Source organism: Stegodyphus dumicola, chromosome 8 (genome assembly GCF_044657685.1).
Source record: "Stegodyphus dumicola isolate Sdum_Otavi_A_Nest chromosome 8, ASM4465768v1".
NCBI classification, from domain to species: Eukaryota; Metazoa; Arthropoda; class Arachnida; order Araneae; family Eresidae; genus Stegodyphus; species Stegodyphus dumicola.
The window spans coordinates 159099024-159126711 of NC_140775.1; the positions used below are offsets into that span (position 1 = coordinate 159099024).

At 34.3% G+C, this 27688-nt stretch overlaps 1 protein-coding gene across 3 annotated transcripts in view; it reads left to right on the forward strand.

Moving 5' to 3' along the window:
* The first annotated feature begins 4061 nt into the window (after nt 1–4061).
* Nucleotides 4062–27688, forward strand: part of LOC118193393 (uncharacterized) — a 95717-nt gene continuing 72090 nt past the window's right edge. For all 3 annotated transcript variants that reach the window (XM_085822639.1, XM_085822640.1, XM_035364470.2), the window contains exon 1: nt 4062–4176. In XM_085822639.1, the coding sequence (XP_085678765.1) occupies nt 4147–4176 (30 nt within the window). In that variant the 5' untranslated portion in view covers nt 4062–4146. The remainder of the gene's footprint in view (nt 4177–27688) is intronic.

Below are 27688 nucleotides of genomic sequence, written 5' to 3' on the forward strand. Positions count from 1 at the left end.
TTATCATTTTTATATGCAAGGTCTTTTAATACATGACTATTAAGACACCTGCGCGAATTTGGCAAAGCATTCAATCTCATTCACGCATTTAAAGATTGGTAAATTTTGTTTGTGTACTTGAACTATAAATATTGCTGCGTGCATACGGGTTCATTATGAAATGAATGCACAAGTCCGATGAAAAATGAACAACAAAAAATTTATTATTATCACAACAAAAATGCTTAAATTTTCTCAAATTATCATGCAGTATTACAATATCTCACAGTAGTTATCTTCTAACTACTCAAATGTCCAATAGAACGTAATTCAAAACAGCTAAAGAAAGCTAACTCGCGAATTCGCTACAGTCAACAAGAGCAGTATTCTAAACAACAACAAACTAAGTAACTACTACGAACTGAAATCGAAATCGAGTCAATGGCTAGGCGGCAATTAGTAGCCAACCGCTACTTTAACGGTCTCTGTTGGTAAATTGCCCTAAGGCGTTGGTACTTAAGTTTTTATTAAGGCGATTTACGCCGCGCCAACTAGGCGAAACTTGTCAAATTTTGTGAAATTTTGAGACTCCGAGCAAAGCAGCTTACGCGTGCAATGAGAAATATTGGATATATTAATAATTATCAAGTTTTGAAACAGGTTATCCAGATTGGAATAACTAAACTAATATCGCGATCTAAATGAAGACAAATGGCACAACTAAGTGCAACAGATTAGCTAAACAAAATATTCAAATTCATCCTTGCTGTAAAACACAGATTGGACAGTGGTAGTCAGGTGGGGGTCACCCTCCCGTGAACTGTCCACAGTCAATGCATCTTGAAATAGTAGATATCACAATTCAGTGAAGTCTTGGTCTGAGAAATTAAACACTAAAGTTCTTGTACAACACTGAGGCACATGAGTTACTGAAACTATACACTATGTACATATAGGGACGGCGGTATTTGAGCGAAGTAGCAAATGGTGAAAAACATTTTACACTAGCAATAAATAATCAGAGCTTTGAAGATCCAGGTACACGGATCATGTCCATAAGTCCTCAATATTACAAAGTCTTTGATATAACAATAAGAAGATTACGAAAATGACAAATATAAGATCAGTGCTTTGAAGATCCAGGTACACGGATCATGTCCATAAGTCCACAATATTACAAAGTCTCTGATATAACAATAAGAAGATTACGAAAATGACAAATATAAGATCAGTGCTTTGAAGATCCAGGTACACGGATCATGTCCATAAGTCTATGAAGTTTCAAAGACACTGGTAAAATGACACAATGAAGATAAAATAAAGATAATAGTACTATGTACAATATATACACATTTTACCATTTGCTGTTATGGAAGATGCCTCTTGGGCGCTTTGCTGCAATTTCTATAGTAGGATCATAATTTATCAGATCACGGATATATTCATATTGAGAAAGTTCTATTTTAGCACAGAAATTGTGGCTCGTGGTGAGAATTTGATCAGCTATGGGTCTTATTTTTAGTTCTTTATGTATCTGCAGGTTACGTACGAACCATGGGGAGTCAACAATTTGTCTGAGTATTTTGTTCTGAAAGACCTGTAGTTTGTGTCTATAAGTCTTGTACACAGTGGACCAGACAGGCACTGCATAAAGTAGGGTGGGTCTTATTAAGCTGGTATAGATCTTCTTCTTGAGACTGATATTTAATTTAGCTTTTCTTCTTATTAAAGGGTAAAGAGACATTTTAGCAGCGGTGGCTTTGCGCAAGGCATACTCCGTGTGTTCTTTGAATAACAGCTGTGAGTCGAAGACCGCTCCTAGATACTTGGTACTTGAAACAATTTACTACGAACTGAGAGGTTTTCCTCCTTTTATAAGATTTTTAAATCGCGTGCGAGAATTTTCCGCTACTTTCTGGAAATCAAAAAGACATATTTATTAAATGTTTAATGCACGCGCTCTTGTATTTTCAATTTTCCGGCTCAGCTTTTTTTTAATATTCGTCACGGTCTGCACTGCGCGGGAAATAAAACCATTTAATTTATAATTGAACTAACATTAGCTTTTTAAATACCAAATTCGTAACACTATTGAGGATTTTAGAAATATTTTGGAGTATCTTTTGCTCCAGTTATTGAGGTAAACGTTTTCATATAGTATGAAATTCTATTGAATAGGCTTCAAACATTCCAGATTCAAATCTATAGATAAAGAAAGCCGACACTATTTTTAGAGAAAATGGCTTTATGGAAAATGGAGAATAATTTGTTCCCTGAAGTACTAAACGTTGAAGGGGACTCATACACCTTAAACCCCTCATGATCTTTGAATATGTGACTGTTGCAAGAATTGGGATATTTTATTTATTTTAAAAGCAATTACTTCCAACTTTTTACAGCTGACTACACAATATAGTTGCAATGGACACTAGTAACCAGAAACTTTGTGTTGCCACAAAACGTTTTGTAATTTAATCCTCTTTGTGACAAAATATTTCGCCATGTTACCACCTTGCGCGCACGATATTTTAAAAATGGCTAATGGTGCATACTTGAAATTTCATGGAATTCTTTATATGGGCACTATTTTTTAACTGAACCAACAATCTGATGAATATTTTAATATTGAAAAATTTTATGGACGAAAACATTAAAAAAAAATTTAATAAAATACCTTTTATAAACTCAAAATAAAATAAAAATTTAACATGAAATTATTAGAATTTTATGTTCACAGTAATTTTCAAATGTTATAAAACCTATATATTAAATATGGAATTAAATTATGAAACAGAATGTTTTAAACTGTGCGCGCAAGTTGGAAACATGACGAAAAATGTTGTCACAAAGCGGATTAAATTATAAAAATATTTGTGGCAACACAAACTTTCTGATGACTGTTTCAGAAAGCAGCTATATTATGTAGTCAGCTGTAAAGAGTTGGTAGTAATTGCTTTTAAAATAAATAAGTTATCCCAATTCTTGCAACAGTCACCTATTCGAACATCTTATGGGTTTTAAGGTGTATGAGTTCCCTTAAGATATTTCTTCCTCCTTCTTAACATGCCTTTGTAGTGTAGTGGTCAGCACGCTGGACGCGTATTCCAGAGGTCCATGATTTGAGACCCGGCGAGCGTATTGCTCATTTTTCATGTCTCCCGCATAAAAAAAATCCTAATCCCTGTACATTGGCGCCCTAACTGAAAGGGTGGTGGATGATGATTCTCCACCACCAGATTTGACGATTGGGTCCCCTATTCCCCATTCGCCCTTTAAAAGGAGAAGTATATAAGGTATTTCTCCTGCTTTCCTAGCATGCATTCGTAGTGCAGTGGTCAGCACGCTCGGCGCGTATTCGAGAGACCCATGGTTAGAGTCCCGGGGAAAGTGTTGCTCATTTTTCATCTCTCCTGCTTCGAAATAACGTAATGTCTCTACAAAATTAGCTGTATAAAATTATACAAAAATATGTGCTAAAAGTAAATAGTTTTCAATACCAAAAAATATTTGTGTTATCTTGAAGGCCGATGAAGGTCCTATAAAATATCAAATCCACCGTTTTAGTATATTATTATGCCTATTTTACAAATATATTGGTTTTACATTTTTGGCCCAGCACTTTTCATGAACATATGTTTTTTAAAAATGGAATTTTCATCTTAGTGTTAAAACTGACCACCCGTTTTCAAAAATGTACATACATCACTAATTTCAAAAATATATTAAATAAAAATATTTACATGATAACGAAAATTTCGCATTTAAAATCTGCGTTGGTATTTAACCATGAATCTATCTTTATACGTAGAGCAGAATACTGTAGTGCTAGAAATTGGATTGTTTCAAGAATAAAATTGAAACATAAATTCAAGAAAATTCTAAATAGGCTGTTAGCACATGAAATGACTTCAAATTTTTATTTACCCTGTGTATCTATGGGTTATATGAACTTCCCTAAAGAATAATACAGTAAGAACGCCTTATCTCCCATTTAACTGGTTCTGACGTCACAATATATCTTCATTTTAATTTCATGATTGAGAATTGTTTGCTTGTTGTTTGTTCCAATCAGAAGACAATCAGGGGTATCGGCAAAAATCATCTATTTACTTTCCTAGCGCCACCTTCTGATAAGACACTCGATCTTTACGATTTGATAGAAAAGCAATGGAAGGTTCGGAAGATGGTTGCAAAAAAGTAAGTCTTTTCTCCTGCTTTTCATTTAAACTATATTAATAGTTTTTTTTTTTTTTTTTCAAAGCATTTTTTTTTTAAATTTATTTATTGTATTTTTAAGATTGCTTCGTTTAAAACAGAGTTAATAATCTAAAAATACATCTCTGCTAGTTCAGAGGGGTGGGAGATTCTCGGATCCCCCCCGGGGATCTTCTTCCTCAAAATTAGGGGTGGAAAGAAATCCAACCTCTCTCGGAGTAGGCCCTGGCAACAATTTTTCCATATAATATGGAAACGACAACAACAACGTTTTATCTTTCACATCTTAATGCAGGGGTTCTAATTCTAATTAAGCCTTTCTAATTGTTCTTGGTGATTTCAGTGCTTCCATTAATCTTTTCAGCTAATTAATCTTTCCATCAATCCCCATTAGTTCCATTAATCTTACTTTGTTCTTCTACTTTTAATCTTCCTAATTTGTTCTTCAACTTTTAATCCTCCTTAGTCATCCAATCATCAATTATGTATTAAATTAATTCTTAAAAATTCTGGATTTTGTGTAAACTTAATATTATTCTTAACAAGGGCAATTAAATCTACGACTTTTAAATTTGGAGTCAAAGTCACCTAACACTTCTGTGATTAGTCTAAGATCTTCTTCACAGCTTTGCGAAAGATTAATACAAAAGTAGTAAAAATTAATATCTTGAAAATCAGGCACATGAATAATAATCTAAATACGAATCTAAAACGTAAATCATTAGGCACTTACACGTGTTAAATTTTACGTTGATGCATCCAGGAGACTTGAGACAATTTGTTGAGGCGTTTATGGATAGTTCTAAAATTCAACTCTTTACATAAATAGAAGAATTAACTTGACTTATTTAGAGAAGAAATGAAAATATTCCACAATGCAGAAATTTTGCATTCCTTAAAATTAACCATAAGCTCTTCCATGAGTCTCAAACCGGAAATTTTATTTTAGAGAACCTTCAAAATGCGATGTTTGCTCTCTCCCAGCGAAACATAGACTCACTTCTTTTCACTTCTCTTTCTGTTACGGGATTGTATAGCTAAGCTCGTTATATGTGCACGTTGCACCACAAAAGTCACTACCGATTTAATGGAGTAATACAACGGATGACGTTCACGGTTAATCCAGAAATTGGAAAAAACACAGGAAAGAGGAATAACTCCAATTATAATAAACAGAAAAAACAGTGCTAGTAATTTAGCTACATTTTCGAGCACACTAATCTGGTTTAGTTCCGCAAATTAAATCATTTTTAAAACCTAAAAGTGTACTTTGAATATACATTGGACATTGGGCCACTGAGCTGACTTCCAACCTTAGGCGAAATGGCAAGCGGAATAAAGCAGCTCAGTGGAGATATCTACTAAACAGCAGCCTCCACGCACCAAGGTAGGGGCTGACAGTCCAGCGGCATTTATTTCAAATTTTACATAAAATGTCAGTTACAGTCAGTATACATCTTTTCACATAATTACATTCGACATTTGATGCGTATACAGAGTAATTTTTACAGAGTGATTTTTAGTACAGAGCTTTCATGGACTATGATAGTTACATAGTTCAAAGTATAAAGACTTTTAGTAACAAAAATCTTTAGCAATATACATAATGGCTGTTGTATACATGATTAACAGCTTTCCATCAATATGATTCAATTGCTGTTAAATAATATTTCTTATTTTTACATTATTACATAATATCATAATTAGAAAACAAAATATTAATTATTAAAATTAAACCGACTCTAAATTATTAAAAATGTACTATTTAAAAATAATGTTGAAGTTAAATTTTTACATATAATAAATATTACAAACTATTGTACAATATTATTAAGAAACATTATATGGAAATATCAGCATACATATACAATTTTAAACTAAAATATTGATATATACACAAATAATAAAGTTTAATTTCATAATATGCAAAGTTTCACAGAATGCACATTTTCATTTGACATTTATATTCCATTTCGAACCTAAAATTTGACATATACAACAACTTATACAAAATGAACATTTACATTTGACATTTGTATATGATTTCGAACTTGAATTTTGAAAAATATAATACATAACAAAGTTTACAATTTGCAAAGCACAATATAGTCAATCCTTATATTATATATATAACATTATACACTTCACAATATATTATTAATGTTATATAATATTACACTGAGTAAATATTGTATGATAGTAATAAAATACAATTGCTGTGTTGCTTTTACAACTACTAAGTTGTGTATTTTACAGCAGATATTACAAATGTAGGTCATAACAATTCAGTTTATATCTTGTTTACATTTTAATGGAATGGCAATTAGTAATAATATCACTGAAGTGAGGAAATGAATTAAGAGAATTATAGATAAGCATATTTAATTGAGATCCTTGAATAATGAGTACGTATCAAGATATTATCTTTATCTTTTGTCCTCAGTAGTCACTGAGAAAGAGTTTAAGTCTGTACAAATATGAAATAATTTAAAAAGTTTATTCCTATCGATAATGTTGGAAACAATCTTATTTGTCCAATGAGGTAAAAATTGATCTTGTGGTTCAATAAGATAGTTATTTGTCAGTATGCAATGAAATGCATAATGGTCTGGGGCTCCGGTTGTCCCGCAAGCATAGTTATCATTGTCTTTTAATCCAAATCTATGGAGATAGGATGGATAAGGACAATGTCCAGACAAAAAGGTGGTAATTGCAGATGCTCCCGTTATTAGGCGATTAGTCACTTTTGATATGAATTTAAGTCCTTCGACAAGTGGAGGAAGAAGAGCAGCGTTCTTGCCAGCTAATCATTAGATCGTTCATAGTAAATCTTTTAAGGTACGAGTGAGAAAGAGGAAATTCTGAGAGATCAACTCCCATGGCGGCCTCTTTTGCTTTAGAGTCAGCCAACTCATTCCCCACTTTACCTACATGGGCTGATGTCCATGAGAGAATAGGACAAAGCAGAACAGGAAAACTCAGTAATAATTTCTGGATCTTATAAACCATGGGGTTCTTGGTTTTATTGTTAAGGCTATTAGACCATATGGGAGCCATCCGTGTAGATTTGTATTAGACAATTAATTGTATGAACATTATTGAGGTGGATATTGTAATCAAGGTCATTATTTGCTGGGTGACAGAGATAGTTATGGTCTTTGTGTTCAAAATCCGTAAAATGAAAGGTCTTGCCCCACAAGACTGTTGATGAATGTAGTCGTAAAGCATAGGCTATTGTTGCTTCTCTTTCCATAACAAGATCTATTGGAGGTAAACCTGTTAAAACTTGGAGTGCTATTGTGGAAGTAGTCCTATAACCTCTACTTATTTATAGAAGGAATGGCCTTTTTTAGTGATAGTAGCAGTCTGCTTTCATGAGTAGTAATGGAAGAGGCCATATGCTTGAACAGTATCCTGTCATTTTCTCAATTACTGTGATGTACCAATTTTTCAAAATTTTGGAGGAAACTCCCCACGTGCTTGCTGCCGTTCTCTTCGTGTTTTGGTTTAGGATATTGACTTTATTTTTGATGTATTTAAGGTAAGGGATCCAAGAGAGACGGAAGCTGATTAATAGTCCTAGATATTTAGATACTTTAAATTGCCTATAAATTTGATCGATATGCCCTGAATTTTTATTAACGATTTCTTCCTTATTGGACGTTCAAGCCCTATAAGTAGAGCTTGCGTTCTTGAACAGGAAATGGTGATTTGGTGTTCTCTTGCCCAATTACTTATTGTATCCATTTGCTGTTGTGCTATTGATTGCAATTTTGAGCGGCCTTTGACTACTAATAAAAAGTCCTCCGCAAATGCTATCAAGTCCCAGTAAGCATTGTTATTCAATTTATTCAACAACGAATCTACAACTAAGATCCACAAAATTGGTCCTAGACATGATCCCTGCGGACATTCCCTCTGTAAATGTTTATATATAAGTCCAGAGTCAAGCGTAATTTGAACAACTCTATGACTTAAGTAACTTTGTATTAGTGAAATAAGATCAGAGGGACATTTCATGGTGACCAGAGCATTAATTATGTCCGGTCACCATAATGAGTCGAATGCCCCTTGGATATCAAAGCTAACAACCAGTGAATGCTGTTTATTATCTTTATTTCTGCATACTATTTCCATAAATTTCGATATAGCCAATTCCGTCAATTTGCCTCTCAAAAATCCAAACTGTCATTTATTCAGGATGCCATTTTGTAAGAGGTGATACTGCAATCTTTCTAGTATAATCCTTTCCAATAATTTTCCAAAACCTGAGATTAAACAGATTGGTTTATAAGAAGTTATGAGGTGTGGATTTTTACCAGTCTTGTGAAACAGTGCAACCTCTGCTACTTTAGTGCTTTTCGGGAAGTATTGCATCTTCCAACAAGTTTGCATTAATGTGTGGATCAATCTAGGAGAGATTTCAAAAAGCATCTTAATTATTCTGTTATCTATTCCATCTAGTCCTGGAGCCTTTTTCAAATTTAGATTTTTAACAATTCTACAGATTTCTAATAGTGTTAGTAGATATTCTGAAGGCGAAAAGGAAGGACTGAAGTGAGTAAATGAATTTCTTAATGTCAATTGTGCGATAGAATTTTTTTCACCACTGTCCGATTTAAAAAAGCCAATATACTGTAAAACAAAGTACCGTATACTGTATAATACTACTGTATACTGTATAAAAAAGTAATTGTATACTCTATACAATATACTGTATACTGTATAAAAGTAATTGTATACTCTATACAATATACTGTATAAAAAGGCCAATATACTCTGAATATACAGGGTGAATCTGAACAAGTGAGCAAAATTTTAGGGGGGGGGAACTTTATAAGAGCAATATTTGTTATAGAATGTATGGTCGCACCGCAAATGGTGAGGAGTTTAAAGGGCTCTTTTCCCCTGTCAAGTTTAAAGAATTAAAACTAGAGGAGATTATTGAAAGAACATGTTCATAGAAATTACTCCAAAGACTTTCCGCCAGCTGTAAAGCAGGCTTCGCACCTGCGAGATAGGGACTGACGCACATTTTTGAAGACACCAGCCATTTACCAAATATCGCCTGCAACAACGGCGATCCTGGCGACTAGATCCATATTGGTTTCAATTGGGGCACTCGTAGATTAGGCTTTTCATATTGCCCCACAGAAAAAAGTCCAAACAAAAAAAATACGGTGATCTTTGTGGCCAAGCTACAGGATCACCTCGACCGCTTTCTGTCATTGTCATGGAAATATCGTGGTTCATATAACCAGCCATGCTCTCGGTAATCCACGGTAGAAAATGTCGTTGGGGGCGATACTGCGATATACGGTGTTTATTCTCGGGTTCTATCGCCTGAGCGATACTTCCCAGATAAATAAGTGAGTTCCTTGCGGAGCTGAAATTTTCCTGAAATTACACTGAAAATTTCCCTGAGTTATCTCCGTAGAAGGATGTAGATAATTCGAGAAAAAAATGCCGTTCGGTGCGAGAACCAACCCTTTTTATACCATTTATTTACAATGCCACCTAGCGGCTCGCCGTTTAGGTTCCAACCACACATTCTATGACGAATATTCCTCTTATAGCTGCCTTCTATGACACCCTAAAGTTTTTCGCATTTGCTCAGATTCACCCTGTATAATGGAAGAATAAACCTCTTGCAGTTTTGGTCATAAAACAGTTGATCACGACCACAGGTCTTTTTGATTTGTCTAGAGCAGGAATTACCAATCTTTTTCTTGCATCGAGCCCTTTTGAAAGAGTAGTTTTCTTCATCGATCTCCCCTTATATATTTATATATACATATAGCATACAACGTAATCATAATACAAATAATTGCTCGTAGATAACTTAAACATAACAGGTATAAGGTATTCTTCCGCCTTCTTAGCAAGCCTTCGTGGTGTAGTGGTCTGCACGCTCAGCGCGTAACTGAGAGGTCAGCGGTTCGATTCCCGGCGAAGGCGTTGCATATTTTTCATTTTGCCTGCTTCCAAAACATACTTTATGGCTCTACAGTGGCGCCCGAACTGAAAGGTTGTTGGATGATGATTATCCTCACCCAGGGTTTGGCGATTGGTTCCCCTAAAAAACCCCAGTTGCCCTTTAAAAGAGGGAGTATATAAGATATTCTCCCGCATTTTTAGCGAGCCTTCGTGGTGTAGTGGTCTGCACGCTCAGCGCGTAACTGAGAGGTCCGCGGTTCGATTCTTGGCGAAGGCTTTGCATTTTTTCATCTTGCCTGCTTCTAAAAAAAAATCTAATGTCTCTACAGTTAGACTAAAAATATGAACAAAAGTTTTCGAGGGGAGAGAAAATGTTTTCTTAAGCTTATGTTTTTTTTTTTTTTTTTTTTTTTTATTATTATTATTATTATTATTATTATTATTATTTTTAATTTAAGAAACATAAACAAGTTATCAGAAACAAAATCACAGACTCTAACGCCCTAAAGTTCGATTTTACTTAATGTGATGTCTGCGATTGATCCATTGATGCTATTTTTGAATGTTTAGCTTAAACTGCTTTATTTGATTCTTAACTCAACACGTTCAGAAATATTCAAACTCTTTCTTTTTTTCCGTAGTAAATTATTGACTTGAGTCCAAGAAGGGCTATATGTCAACGTTTGGATAGTTCGCTTTTTAAAAGACCAAAAGTGCAAAAATCCGTCAATGATTATATCAGGAGATTTAGTAAGAATCTGAGTGAACGGTATGGGTTTGATACACGTTTCTTGTTCCATTTTTTCCAGCAAACTGACAGTGGACATGCGGCTGCTTGCTTTGTCTTCATGCAGCTCTACTGATTAATGGCAAAGTGAGTAAAGAAAAGGCATTTCATATTTGAAAATTTGAAAATGTATTTCTGATAATATATGGAGTTGACCTTATCAGTTTTCTGCTCTCTCTCTCTATCTCTTTAATTTTTATTTTTCGTTATTTCAAATACTAGCAACAATCATAAATCTCTTCGAAAACTTTTCTTTGGATTCTTTGAACCATGTTCTAAGATTTTTTTTCTTCTCTTTGATGATAATAAATGGATCTCTTTTTATTGCGGTCATTTAAATATACCCAAAATTCATCTATTGTGGCAACATTTTTCTATTTTTGTTCGAATAATTGTTAGTCGTGCAGTTCTTCATAAGTTCTCATAGTTCTACAGCGCGTTCTGCTTTCGGCGAAATTTCGTGGAGAAAGATGATGCAAATTACATTTTTTCGCCCTTTTAAGATTCAAATCAGCATTAATCACGTTGCTTGAAGTTGACACTGAGCATTTTAGTGATTATACAAATGTCCTTTAACTTCGCAGATTGGCTTTTAACATTAAAGTTCTTACCATTGCAACATTCGAAACATTCCGTTCTTTCCTTGGATATGTAATTTGAACAATTTTTCTCCTTGAAACTAAACTTTGACGTTTTTCCCCGTTCTTATTGACAATATTACCTATCGTTGCTTTAGATACCGAAACATCATGATGTGGTGTAGTGGCCGAAACCGCTACGCAAACCCTGGGTTGTGACACAGGGTTGAAATTAACTTCTAACTCAAGTTTTAACAATAGCATGAATTTTAATAAGATGAAAAGACAGTTGCATATCTTGACTGTATGACTTGAGTATATTTAGTCCCGCAATTTCAGAATTTTCTTACAGAAAAAATGCTCTAACACATTATACACGAGGAATGATTGTTCTTAGCAGGCCAACATGCCCATGGCTCTAAACAGGAAACCACCCTATATATCTCCTTGTGTTTACTTGCGCTGTACTCCCAGGGGAAGGGGGGGATTCTTTCACTCATACCTAATAAAGTGTCCATCTCTTGACCCTGATGAAAAGACTTTTTATCTCTTAGTCCACTGGAGTGACCTTCGACACTGAGTGGCTTCCAACCTTAGGCGAAATGGCAAGCGGAATAAAGCAGCTCAGTGGAGATATCTACTAAACAGCAGCCTCCACGCACCAAGGTAGGGGCTGACAGTCCAGCGGCATTTATTTCAAATTTTACATAAAATGTCAGTTACAGTCAGTATACATCTTTTCACATAATTACATTCGACATTTGATGCGTATACAGAGTAATTTTTACAGAGTGATTTTTAGTACAGAGCTTTCATGGACTATGATAGTTACATAGTTCAAAGTATAAAGACTTTTAGTAACAAAAATCTTTAGCAATATACATAATGGCTGTTGTATACATGATTAACAGCTTTCCATCAATATGATTCAATTGCTGTTAAATAATATTTCTTATTTTTACATTATTACATAATATCATAATTAGAAAACAAAATATTAATTATTAAAATTAAACCGACTCTAAATTATTAAAAATGTACTATTTAAAAATAATGTTGAAGTTAAATTTTTACATATAATAAATATTACAAACTATTGTACAATATTATTAAGAAACATTATATGGAAATATCAGCATACATATACAATTTTAAACTAAAATATTGATATATACACAAATAATAAAGTTTAATTTCATAATATGCAAAGTTTCACAGAATGCACATTTTCATTTGACATTTATATTCCATTTCGAACCTAAAATTTGACATATACAACAACTTATACAAAATGAACATTTACATTTGACATTTGTATATGATTTCGAACTTGAATTTTGAAAAATATAATACATAACAAAGTTTACAATTTGCAAAGCACAATATAGTCAATCCTTATATTATATATATAACATTATACACTTCACAATATATTATTAATGTTATATAATATTACACTGAGTAAATATTGTATGATAGTAATAAAATACAATTGCTGTGTTGCTTTTACAACTACTAAGTTGTGTATTTTACAGCAGATATTACAAATGTAGGTCATAACAATTCAGTTTATATCTTGTTTACATTTTAATGGAATGGCAATTAGTAATAATATCACTGAAGTGAGGAAATGAATTAAGAGAATTATAGATAAGCATATTTAATTGAGATCCTTGAATAATGAGTACGTATCAAGATATTATCTTTATCTTTTGTCCTCAGTAGTCACTGAGAAAGAGTTTAAGTCTGTACAAATATGAAATAATTTAAAAAGTTTATTCCTATCGATAATGTTGGAAACAATCTTATTTGTCCAATGAGGTAAAAATTGATCTTGTGGTTCAATAAGATAGTTATTTGTCAGTATGCAATGAAATGCATAATGGTCTGGGGCTCCGGTTGTCCCGCAAGCATAGTTATCATTGTCTTTTAATCCAAATCTATGGAGATAGGATGGATAAGGACAATGTCCAGACAAAAAGGTGGTAATTGCAGATGCTCCCGTTATTAGGCGATTAGTCACTTTTGATATGAATTTAAGTCCTTCGACAAGTGGAGGAAGAAGAGCAGCGTTCTTGCCAGCTAATCATTAGATCGTTCATAGTAAATCTTTTAAGGTACGAGTGAGAAAGAGGAAATTCTGAGAGATCAACTCCCATGGCGGCCTCTTTTGCTTTAGAGTCAGCCAACTCATTCCCCACTTTACCTACATGGGCTGATGTCCATGAGAGAATAGGACAAAGCAGAACAGGAAAACTCAGTAATAATTTCTGGATCTTATAAACCATGGGGTTCTTGGTTTTATTGTTAAGGCTATTAGACCATATGGGAGCCATCCGTGTAGATTTGTATTAGACAATTAATTGTATGAACATTATTGAGGTGGATATTGTAATCAAGGTCATTATTTGCTGGGTGACAGAGATAGTTATGGTCTTTGTGTTCAAAATCCGTAAAATGAAAGGTCTTGCCCCACAAGACTGTTGATGAATGTAGTCGTAAAACATAGGCTATTGTTGCTTCTCTTTCCATAACAAGATCTATTGGAGGTAAACCTGTTAAAACTTGGAGTGCTATTGTGGAAGTAGTCCTATAACCTCTACTTATTTATAGAAGGAATGGCCTTTTTTAGTGATAGTAGCAGTCTGCTTTCATGAGTAGTAATGGAAGAGGCCATATGCTTGAACAGTATCCTGTCATTTTCTCAATTACTGTGATGTACCAATTTTTCAAAATTTTGGAGGAAACTGCCCACGTGCTTGCTGCCGTTCTCTTCGTGTTTTGGTTTAGGATATTGACTTTATTTTTGATGTATTTAAGGTAAGGGATCCAAGAGAGACGGAAGCTGATTAATAGTCCTAGATATTTAGATACTTTAAATTGCTTATAAATTTGATCGATATGCCCTGAATTTTTATTAACGATTTCTTCCTTATTGGACGTTCAAGCCCTATAAGTAGAGCTTGCGTTCTTGAACAGGAAATGGTGATTTGGTGTTCTCTTGCCCAATTACTTATTGTATCCATTTGCTGTTGTGCTATTAATTGCAATTTTGAGCGGCCTTTGACTACTAATAAAAAGTCCTCCGCAAATGCTATCAAGTCCCAGTAAGCATTGTTATTCAATTTATTCAACAACGAATCTACAACTAAGATCCACAAAATTGGTCCTAGACATGATCCCTGCGGACATTCCCTCTGTAAATGTTTATATATAAGTCCAGAGTCAAGCGTAATTTGAACAACTCTATGACTTAAGTAACTTTGTATTAGTGAAATAAGATCAGAGGGACATTTCATGGTGACCAGAGCATTAATTATGTCCGGTCACCATAATGAGTCGAATGCCCCTTGGATATCAAAGCTAACAACCAGTGAATGCTGTTTATTATCTTTATTTCTGCATACTATTTCCATAAATTTCGATATAGCCAATTCCGTCAATTTGCCTCTCAAAAATCCAAACTGTCATTTATTCAGGATGCCATTTTGTAAGAGGTGATACTGCAATCTTTCTAGTATAATCCTTTCCAATAATTTTCCAAAACCTGAGATTAAACAGATTGGTCTATAAGAAGTTATGAGGTGTGGATTTTTACCAGTCTTGTGAAACAGTGCAACCTCTGCTACTTTAGTGCTTTTCGGGAAGTATTGCATCTTCCAACAAGTTTGCATTAATGTGTGGATCAATCTAGGAGAGATTTCAAAAAGCATCTTAATTATTCTGTTATCTATTCCATCTAGTCCTGGAGCCTTTTTCAAATTTAGATTTTTAACAGTTCTACAGATTTCTAATAGTGTTAGTAGATATTCTGAAGGCGAAAAGGAAGGACTGAAGTGAGTAAATGAATTTCTTAATGTCAATTGTGCGATAGAATTTTTTTCACCACTGTCCGATTTAAAAAAGCCAATATACTGTAAAACAAAGTACCGTATACTGTATAATACTACTGTATACTGTATAAAAAAGTAATTGTATACTCTATACAATATACTGTATACTGTATAAAAGTAATTGTATACTCTATACAATCCGATTTAAAAAAGCCAATATACTGTAAAACAAAGTACCGTGTACTGTATAATACTACTGTATAAAAAGGCCAATATACTCTGAATATACAGGGTGAATCTGAACAAGTGAGCAAAATTTTAGGGGGGGGGGACTTTATAAGAGCAATATTTGTTATAGAATGTATGGTCGCACCGCAAATGGTGAGGAGTTTAAAGGGCTCTTTTCCCCTGTCAAGTTTAAAGAATTAAAACTAGAGGAGATTATTGAAAGAACATGTTCATAGAAATTACTCCAAAGACTTTCCGCCAGCTGTAAAGCAGGCTTCGCACCTGCGAGATAGGGACTGACGCACATTTTTGAAGACACCAGCCATTTACCAAATATCGCCTGCAACAACGGCGATCCTGGCGACTAGATCCATATTGGTTTCAATTGGGGCACTCGTAGATTAGGCTTTTCATATTGCCCCACAGAAAAAAGTCCAAACAAAAAAAATACGGTGATCTTTGTGGCCAAGCTACAGGATCACCTCGACCGCTTTCTGTCATTGTCATGGAAATATCGTGGTTCATATAACCAGCCATGCTCTCGGTAATCCACGGTAGAAAATGTCGTTGGGGGCGATACTGCGATATACGGTGTTTATTCTCGGGTTCTATCGCCTGAGCGATACTTCCCAGATAAATAAGTGAGTTCCTTGCGGAGCTGAAATTTTCCTGAAATTGCACTGAAAATTTCCCTGAGTTATCTCCGTAGAAGGATGTAGATAATTCGAGAAAAAAATGCCGTTCGGTGCGAGAACCAACCCTTTTTATACCATTTATTTACAATGCCACCTAGCGGCTCGCCGTTTAGGTTCCAACCACACATTCTATGACGAATATTCCTCTTATAGCTGCCTTCTATGACACCCTAAAGTTTTTCGCATTTGCTCAGATTCACCCTGTATAATGGAAGAATAAACCTCTTGCAGTTTTGGTCATAAAACAGTTGATCACGACTACAGGTCTTTTTGATTTGTCTAGAGCAGGAATTACCAATCTTTTTCTTGCATCGAGCCCTTTTGAAAGAGTAGTTTTCTTCATCGATCTCCCCTTATATATTTATATATACATATAGCATACAACGTAATCATAATACAAATAATTGCTCGTAGATAACTTAAACATAACAGGTATAAGGTATTCTTCCGCCTTCTTAGCAAGCCTTCGTGGTGTAGTGGTCTGCACGCTCAGCGCGTAACTGAGAGGTCAGCGGTTCGATTCCCGGCGAAGGCGTTGCATATTTTTCATTTTGCCTGCTTCCAAAACATACTTTATGGCTCTACAGTGGCGCCCGAACTGAAAGGTTGTTGGATGATGATTATCCTCACCCAGGGTTTGGCGATTGGTTCCCCTAAAAAACCCCAGTTGCCCTTTAAAAGAGGGAGTATATAAGATATTCTCCCGCATTTTTAGCGAGCCTTCGTGGTGTAGTGGTCTGCACGCTCAGCGCGTAACTGAGAGGTCCGCGGTTCGATTCTTGGCGAAGGCTTTGCATTTTTTCATCTTGCCTGCTTCTAAAAAAAAATCTAATGTCTCTACAGTTAGACTAAAAATATGAACAAAAGTTTTCGAGGGGAGAGAAAATGTTTTCTTAAGCTTATGTTTTTTTTTTTTTTTTTTATTTTTTTATTATTATTATTATTATTATTTTTAATTTAAGAAACATAAACAAGTTATCAGAAACAAAATCACAGACTCTAACGCCCTAAAGTTCGATTTTACTTAATGTGATGTCTGCGATTGATCCATTGATGCTATTTTTGAATGTTTAGCTTAAACTGCTTTATTTGATTCTTAACTCAACACGTTCAGAAATATTCAAACTCTTTCTTTTTTTCCGTAGTAAATTATTGACTTGAGTCCAAGAAGGGCTATATGTCAACGTTTGGATAGTTCGCTTTTTAAAAGACCAAAAGTGCAAAAATCCGTCAATGATTATATCAGGAGATTTAGTAAGAATCTGAGTGAACGGTATGGGTTTGATACACGTTTCTTGTTCCATTTTTTCCAGCAAACTGACAGTGGACATGCGGCTGCTTGCTTTGTCTTCATGCAGCTCTACTGATTAATGGCAAAGTGAGTAAAGAAAAGGCATTTCATATTTGAAAATTTGAAAATGTATTTCTGATAATATATGGAGTTGACCTTATCAGTTTTCTGCTCTCTCTCTCTATCTCTTTAATTTTTATTTTTCGTTATTTCAAATACTAGCAACAATCATAAATCTCTTCGAAAACTTTTCTTTGGATTCTTTGAACCATGTTCTAAGATTTTTTTTCTTCTCTTTGATGATAATAAATGGATCTCTTTTTATTGCGGTCATTTAAATATACCCAAAATTCATCTATTGTGGCAACATTTTTCTATTTTTGTTCGAATAATTGTTAGTCGTGCAGTTCTTCATAAGTTCTCATAGTTCTACAGCGCGTTCTGCTTTCGGCGAAATTTCGTGGAGAAAGATGATGCAAATTACATTTTTTCGCCCTTTTAAGATTCAAATCAGCATTAATCACGTTGCTTGAAGTTGACACTGAGCATTTTAGTGATTATACAAATGTCCTTTAACTTCGCAGATTGGCTTTTAACATTAAAGTTCTTACCATTGCAACATTCGAAACATTCCGTTCTTTCCTTGGATATGTAATTTGAACAATTTTTCTCCTTGAAACTAAACTTTGACGTTTTTCCCCGTTCTTATTGACAATATTACCTATCGTTGCTTTAGATACCGAAACATCATGATGTGGTGTAGTGGCCGAAACCGCTACGCAAACCCTGGGTTGTGACACAGGGTTGAAATTAACTTCTAACTCAAGTTTTAACAATAGCATGAATTTTAATAAGATGAAAAGACAGTTGCATATCTTGACTGTATGACTTGAGTATATTTAGTCCCGCAATTTCAGAATTTTCTTACAGAAAAAATGCTCTAACACATTATACACGAGGAATGATTGTTCTTAGCAGGCCAACATGCCCATGGCTCTAAACAGGAAACCACCCTATATATCTCCTTGTGTTTACTTGCGCTGTACTCCCAGGGGAAGGGGGGGATTCTTTCACTCATACCTAATAAAGTGTCCATCTCTTGACCCTGATGAAAAGACTTTTTATCTCTTAGTCCACTGGAGTGACCTTCGACACTGAGTGGCTTCCAACCTTAGGCGAAATGGCAAGCGGAATAAAGCAGCTCAGTGGAGATATCTACTAAACAGCAGCCTCCACGCACCAAGGTAGGGGCTGACAGTCCAGCGGCATTTATTTCAAATTTTACATAAAATGTCAGTTACAGTCAGTATACATCTTTTCACATAATTACATTCGACATTTGATGCGTATACAGAGTAATTTTTACAGAGTGATTTTTAGTACAGAGCTTTCATGGACTATGATAGTTACATAGTTCAAAGTATAAAGACTTTTAGTAACAAAAATCTTTAGCAATATACATAATGGCTGTTGTATACATGATTAACAGCTTTCCATCAATATGATTCAATTGCTGTTAAATAATATTTCTTATTTTTACATTATTACATAATATCATAATTAGAAAACAAAATATTAATTATTAAAATTAAACCGACTCTAAATTATTAAAAATGTACTATTTAAAAATAATGTTGAAGTTAAATTTTTACATATAATAAATATTACAAACTATTGTACAATATTATTAAGAAACATTATATGGAAATATCAGCATACATATACAATTTTAAACTAAAATATTGATATATACACAAATAATAAAGTTTAATTTCATAATATGCAAAGTTTCACAGAATGCACATTTTCATTTGACATTTATATTCCATTTCGAACCTAAAATTTGACATATACAACAACTTATACAAAATGAACATTTACATTTGACATTTGTATATGATTTCGAACTTGAATTTTGAAAAATATAATACATAACAAAGTTTACAATTTGCAAAGCACAATATAGTCAATCCTTATATTATATATATAACATTATACACTTCACAATATATTATTAATGTTATATAATATTACACTGAGTAAATATTGTATGATAGTAATAAAATACAATTGCTGTGTTGCTTTTACAACTACTAAGTTGTGTATTTTACAGCAGATATTACAAATGTAGGTCATAACAATTCAGTTTATATCTTGTTTACATTTTAATGGAATGGCAATTAGTAATAATATCACTGAAGTGAGGAAATGAATTAAGAGAATTATAGATAAGCATATTTAATTGAGATCCTTGAATAATGAGTACGTATCAAGATATTATCTTTATCTTTTGTCCTCAGTAGTCACTGAGAAAGAGTTTAAGTCTGTACAAATATGAAATAATTTAAAAAGTTTATTCCTATCGATAATGTTGGAAACAATCTTATTTGTCCAATGAGGTAAAAATTGATCTTGTGGTTCAATAAGATAGTTATTTGTCAGTATGCAATGAAATGCATAATGGTCTGGGGCTCCGGTTGTCCCGCAAGCATAGTTATCATTGTCTTTTAATCCAAATCTATGGAGATAGGATGGATAAGGACAATGTCCAGACAAAAAGGTGGTAATTGCAGATGCTCCCGTTATTAGGCGATTAGTCACTTTTGATATGAATTTAAGTCCTTCGACAAGTGGAGGAAGAAGAGCAGCGTTCTTGCCAGCTAATCATTAGATCGTTCATAGTAAATCTTTTAAGGTACGAGTGAGAAAGAGGAAATTCTGAGAGATCAACTCCCATGGCGGCCTCTTTTGCTTTAGAGTCAGCCAACTCATTCCCCACTTTACCTACATGGGCTGATGTCCATGAGAGAATAGGACAAAGCAGAACAGGAAAACTCAGTAATAATTTCTGGATCTTATAAACCATGGGGTTCTTGGTTTTATTGTTAAGGCTATTAGACCATATGGGAGCCATCCGTGTAGATTTGTATTAGACAATTAATTGTATGAACATTATTGAGGTGGATATTGTAATCAAGGTCATTATTTGCTGGGTGACAGAGATAGTTATGGTCTTTGTGTTCAAAATCCGTAAAATGAAAGGTCTTGCCCCACAAGACTGTTGATGAATGTAGTCGTAAAACATAGGCTATTGTTGCTTCTCTTTCCATAACAAGATCTATTGGAGGTAAACCTGTTAAAACTTGGAGTGCTATTGTGGAAGTAGTCCTATAACCTCTACTTATTTATAGAAGGAATGGCCTTTTTTAGTGATAGTAGCAGTCTGCTTTCATGAGTAGTAATGGAAGAGGCCATATGCTTGAACAGTATCCTGTCATTTTCTCAATTACTGTGATGTACCAATTTTTCAAAATTTTGGAGGAAACTGCCCACGTGCTTGCTGCCGTTCTCTTCGTGTTTTGGTTTAGGATATTGACTTTATTTTTGATGTATTTAAGGTAAGGGATCCAAGAGAGACAGAAGCTGATTAATAGTCCTAGATATTTAGATACTTTAAATTGCTTATAAATTTGATCGATATGCCCTGAATTTTTATTAACGATTTCTTCCTTATTGGACGTTCAAGCCCTATAAGTAGAGCTTGCGTTCTTGAACAGGAAATGGTGATTTGGTGTTCTCTTGCCCAATTACTTATTGTATCCATTTGCTGTTGTGCTATTAATTGCAATTTTGAGCGGCCTTTGACTACTAATAAAAAGTCCTCCGCAAATGCTATCAAGTCCCAGTAAGCATTGTTATTCAATTTATTCAACAACGAATCTACAACTAAGATCCACAAAATTGGTCCTAGACATGATCCCTGCGGACATTCCCTCTGTAAATGTTTATATATAAGTCCAGAGTCAAGCGTAATTTGAACAACTCTATGACTTAAGTAACTTTGTATTAGTGAAATAAGATCAGAGGGACATTTCATGGTGACCAGAGCATTAATTATGTCCGGTCACCATAATGAGTCGAATGCCCCTTGGATATCAAAGCTAACAACCAGTGAATGCTGTTTATTATCTTTATTTCTGCATACTATTTCCATAAATTTCGATATAGCCAATTCCGTCAATTTGCCTCTCAAAAATCCAAACTGTCATTTATTCAGGATGCCATTTTGTAAGAGGTGATACTGCAATCTTTCTAGTATAATCCTTTCCAATAATTTTCCAAAACCTGAGATTAAACAGATTGGTCTATAAGAAGTTATGAGGTGTGGATTTTTACCAGTCTTGTGAAACAGTGCAACCTCTGCTACTTTAGTGCTTTTCGGGAAGTATTGCATCTTCCAACAAGTTTGCATTAATGTGTGGATCAATCTAGGAGAGATTTCAAAAAGCATCTTAATTATTCTGTTATCTATTCCATCTAGTCCTGGAGCCTTTTTCAAATTTAGATTTTTAACAGTTCTACAGATTTCTAATAGTGTTAGTAGATATTCTGAAGGCGAAAAGGAAGGACTGAAGTGAGTAAATGAATTTCTTAATGTCAATTGTGCGATAGAATTTTTTTCACCACTGTCCGATTTAAAAAAGCCAATATACTGTAAAACAAAGTACCGTATACTGTATAATACTACTGTATACTGTATAAAAAAGTAATTGTATACTCTATACAATATACTGTATACTGTATAAAAGTAATTGTATACTCTATACAATCCGATTTAAAAAAGCCAATATACTGTAAAACAAAGTACCGTGTACTGTATAATACTACTGTATAAAAAGGCCAATATACTCTGAATATACAGGGTGAATCTGAACAAGTGAGCAAAATTTTAGGGGGGGGGGGACTTTATAAGAGCAATATTTGTTATAGAATGTATGGTCGCACCGCAAATGGTGAGGAGTTTAAAGGGCTCTTTTCCCCTGTCAAGTTTAAAGAATTAAAACTAGAGGAGATTATTGAAAGAACATGTTCATAGAAATTACTCCAAAGACTTTCCGCCAGCTGTAAAGCAGGCTTCGCACCTGCGAGATAGGGACTGACGCACATTTTTGAAGACACCAGCCATTTACCAAATATCGCCTGCAACAACGGCGATCCTGGCGACTAGATCCATATTGGTTTCAATTGGGGCACTCGTAGATTAGGCTTTTCATATTGCCCCACAGAAAAAAGTCCAAACAAAAAAAATACGGTGATCTTTGTGGCCAAGCTACAGGATCACCTCGACCGCTTTCTGTCATTGTCATGGAAATATCGTGGTTCATATAACCAGCCATGCTCTCGGTAATCCACGGTAGAAAATGTCGTTGGGGGCGATACTGCGATATACGGTGTTTATTCTCGGGTTCTATCGCCTGAGCGATACTTCCCAGATAAATAAGTGAGTTCCTTGCGGAGCTGAAATTTTCCTGAAATTACACTGAAAATTTCCCTGAGTTATCTCCGTAGAAGGATGTAGATAATTCGAGAAAAAAATGCCGTTCGGTGCGAGAACCAACCCTTTTTATACCATTTATTTACAATGCCACCTAGCGGCTCGCCGTTTAGGTTCCAACCACACATTCTATGACGAATATTCCTCTTATAGCTGCCTTCTATGACACCCTAAAGTTTTTCGCATTTGCTCAGATTCACCCTGTATAATGGAAGAATAAACCTCTTGCAGTTTTGGTCATAAAACAGTTGATCACGACCACAGGTCTTTTTGATTTGTCTAGAGCAGGAATTACCAATCTTTTTCTTGCATCGAGCCCTTTTGAAAGAGTAGTTTTCTTCATCGATCTCCCCTTATATATTTATATATACATATAGCATACAACGTAATCATAATACAAATAATTGCTCGTAGATAACTTAAACATAACAGGTATAAGGTATTCTTCCGCCTTCTTAGCAAGCCTTCGTGGTGTAGTGGTCTGCACGCTCAGCGCGTAACTGAGAGGTCAGCGGTTCGATTCCCGGCGAAGGCGTTGCATATTTTTCATTTTGCCTGCTTCCAAAACATACTTTATGGCTCTACAGTGGCGCCCGAACTGAAAGGTTGTTGGATGATGATTATCCTCACCCAGGGTTTGGCGATTGGTTCCCCTAAAAAAGCCCAGTTGCCCTTTAAAAGAGGGAGTATATAAGATATTCTCCCGCATTTTTAGCGAGCCTTCGTGGTGTAGTGGTCTGCACGCTCAGCGCGTAATTGAGAGGTCCGCGGTTCGATTCTTGGCGAAGGCTTTGCATTTTTTCATCTTGCCTGCTTCTAAAAAAAAATCTAATGTCTCTACAGTTAGACTAAAAATATGAACAAAAGTTTTCGAGGGGAGAGAAAATGTTTTCTTAAGCTTATGTTTTTTTTTTTTTTTTTATTATTATTATTATTATTATTATTATTATTATTTTTAATTTAAGAAACATAAACAAGTTATCAGAAACAAAATCACAGACTCTAACGCCCTAAAGTTCGATTTTACTTAATGTGATGTCTGCGATTGATCCATTGATGCTATTTTTGAATGTTTAGCTTAAACTGCTTTATTTGATTCTTAACTCAACACGTTCAGAAATATTCAAACTCTTTCTTTTTTTCCGTAGTAAATTATTGACTTGAGTCCAAGAAGGGCTATATGTCAACGTTTGGATAGTTCGCTTTTTAAAAGACCAAAAGTGCAAAAATCCGTCAATGATTATATCAGGAGATTTAGTAAGAATCTGAGTGAACGGTATGGGTTTGATACACGTTTCTTGTTCCATTTTTTCCAGCAAACTGACAGTGGACATGCGGCTGCTTGCTTTGTCTTCATGCAGCTCTACTGATTAATGGCAAAGTGAGTAAAGAAAAGGCATTTCATATTTGAAAATTTGAAAATGTATTTCTGATAATATATGGAGTTGACCTTATCAGTTTTCTGCTCTCTCTCTCTATCTCTTTAATTTTTATTTTTCGTTATTTCAAATACTAGCAACAATCATAAATCTCTTCGAAAACTTTTCTTTGGATTCTTTGAACCATGTTCTAAGATTTTTTTTTCTTCTCTTTGATGATAATAAATGGATCTCTTTTTATTGCGGTCATTTAAATATACCCAAAATTCATCTATTGTGGCAACATTTTTCTATTTTTGTTCGAATAATTGTTAGTCGTGCAGTTCTTCATAAGTTCTCATAGTTCTACAGCGCGTTCTGCTTTCGGCGAAATTTCGTGGAGAAAGATGATGCAAATTACATTTTTTCGCCCTTTTAAGATTCAAATCAGCATTAATCACGTTGCTTGAAGTTGACACTGAGCATTTTAGTGATTATACAAATGTCCTTTAACTTCGCAGATTGGCTTTTAACATTAAAGTTCTTACCATTGCAACATTCGAAACATTCCGTTCTTTCCTTGGATATGTAATTTGAACAATTTTTCTCCTTGAAACTAAACTTTGACGTTTTTCCCCGTTCTTATTGACAATATTACCTATCGTTGCTTTAGATACCGAAACATCATGATGTGGTGTAGTGGCCGAAACCGCTACGCAAACCCTGGGTTGTGACACAGGGTTGAAATTAACTTCTAACTCAAGTTTTAACAATAGCATGAATTTTAATAAGATGAAAAGACAGTTGCATATCTTGACTGTATGACTTGAGTATATTTAGTCCCGCAATTTCAGAATTTTCTTACAGAAAAAATGCTCTAACACATTATACACGAGGAATGATTGTTCTTAGCAGGCCAACATGCCCATGGCTCTAAACAGGAAACCACCCTATATATCTCCTTGTGTTTACTTGCGCTGTACTCCCAGGGGAAGGGGGGGATTCTTTCACTCATACCTAATAAAGTGTCCATCTCTTGACCCTGATGAAAAGACTTTTTATCTCTTAGTCCACTGGAGTGACCTTCGACACTGAGTGGCTTCCAACCTTAGGCGAAATGGCAAGCGGAATAAAGCAGCTCAGTGGAGATATCTACTAAACAGCAGCCTCCACGCACCAAGGTAGGGGCTGACAGTCCAGCGGCATTTATTTCAAATTTTACATAAAATGTCAGTTACAGTCAGTATACATCTTTTCACATAATTACATTCGACATTTGATGCGTATACAGAGTAATTTTTACAGAGTGATTTTTAGTACAGAGCTTTCATGGACTATGATAGTTACATAGTTCAAAGTATAAAGACTTTTAGTAACAAAAATCTTTAGCAATATACATAATGGCTGTTGTATACATGATTAACAGCTTTCCATCAATATGATTCAATTGCTGTTAAATAATATTTCTTATTTTTACATTATTACATAATATCATAATTAGAAAACAAAATATTAATTATTAAAATTAAACCGACTCTAAATTATTAAAAATGTACTATTTAAAAATAATGTTGAAGTTAAATTTTTACATATAATAAATATTACAAACTATTGTACAATATTATTAAGAAACATTATATGGAAATATCAGCATACATATACAATTTTAAACTAAAATATTGATATATACACAAATAATAAAGTTTAATTTCATAATATGCAAAGTTTCACAGAATGCACATTTTCATTTGACATTTATATTCCATTTCGAACCTAAAATTTGACATATACAACAACTTATACAAAATGAACATTTACATTTGACATTTGTATATGATTTCGAACTTGAATTTTTGAAAAATATAATACATAACAAAGTTTACAATTTGCAAAGCACAATATAGTCAATCCTTATATTATATATATAACATTATACACTTCACAATATATTATTAATGTTATATAATATTACACTGAGTAAATATTGTATGATAGTAATAAAATACAATTGCTGTGTTGCTTTTACAACTACTAAGTTGTGTATTTTACAGCAGATATTACAAATGTAGGTCATAACAATTCAATTTATATCTTGTTTACATTTTAATGGAATGGCAATTAGTAATAATATCACTGAAGTGAGGAAATGAATTAAGAGAATTATAGATAAGCATATTTAATTGAGATCCTTGAATAATGAGTACGTATCAAGATATTATCTTTATCTTTTGTCCTCAGTAGTCACTGAGAAAGAGTTTAAGTCTGTACAAATATGAAATAATTTAAAAAGTTTATTCCTATCGATAATGTTGGAAACAATCTTATTTGTCCAATGAGGTAAAAATTGATCTTGTGGTTCAATAAGATAGTTATTTGTCAGTATGCAATGAAATGCATAATGGTCTGGGGCTCCGGTTGTCCCGCAAGCATAGTTATCATTGTCTTTTAATCCAAATCTATGGAGATAGGATGGATAAGGACAATGTCCAGACAAAAAGGTGGTAATTGCAGATGCTCCCGTTATTAGGCGATTAGTCACTTTTGATATGAATTTAAGTCCTTCGACAAGTGGAGGAAGAAGAGCAGCGTTCTTGCCAGCTAATCATTAGATCGTTCATAGTAAATCTTTTAAGGTACGAGTGAGAAAGAGGAAATTCTGAGAGATCAACTCCCATGGCGGCCTCTTTTGCTTTAGAGTCAGCCAACTCATTCCCCACTTTACCTACATGGGCTGATGTCCATGAGAGAATAGGACAAAGCAGAACAGGAAAACTCAGTAATAATTTCTGGATCTTATAAACCATGGGGTTCTTGGTTTTATTGTTAAGGCTATTAGACCATATGGGAGCCATCCGTGTAGATTTGTATTAGACAATTAATTGTATGAACATTATTGAGGTGGATATTGTAATCAAGGTCATTATTTGCTGGGTGACAGAGATAGTTATGGTCTTTGTGTTCAAAATCCGTAAAATGAAAGGTCTTGCCCCACAAGACTGTTGATGAATGTAGTCGTAAAACATAGGCTATTGTTGCTTCTCTTTCCATAACAAGATCTATTGGAGGTAAACCTGTTAAAACTTGGAGTGCTATTGTGGAAGTAGTCCTATAACCTCTACTTATTTATAGAAGGAATGGCCTTTTTTAGTGATAGTAGCAGTCTGCTTTCATGAGTAGTAATGGAAGAGGCCATATGCTTGAACAGTATCCTGTCATTTTCTCAATTACTGTGATGTACCAATTTTTCAAAATTTTGGAGGAAACTGCCCACGTGCTTGCTGCCGTTCTCTTCGTGTTTTGGTTTAGGATATTGACTTTATTTTTGATGTATTTAAGGTAAGGGATCCAAGAGAGACGGAAGCTGATTAATAGTCCTAGATATTTAGATACTTTAAATTGCTTATAAATTTGATCGATATGCCCTGAATTTTTATTAACGATTTCTTCCTTAT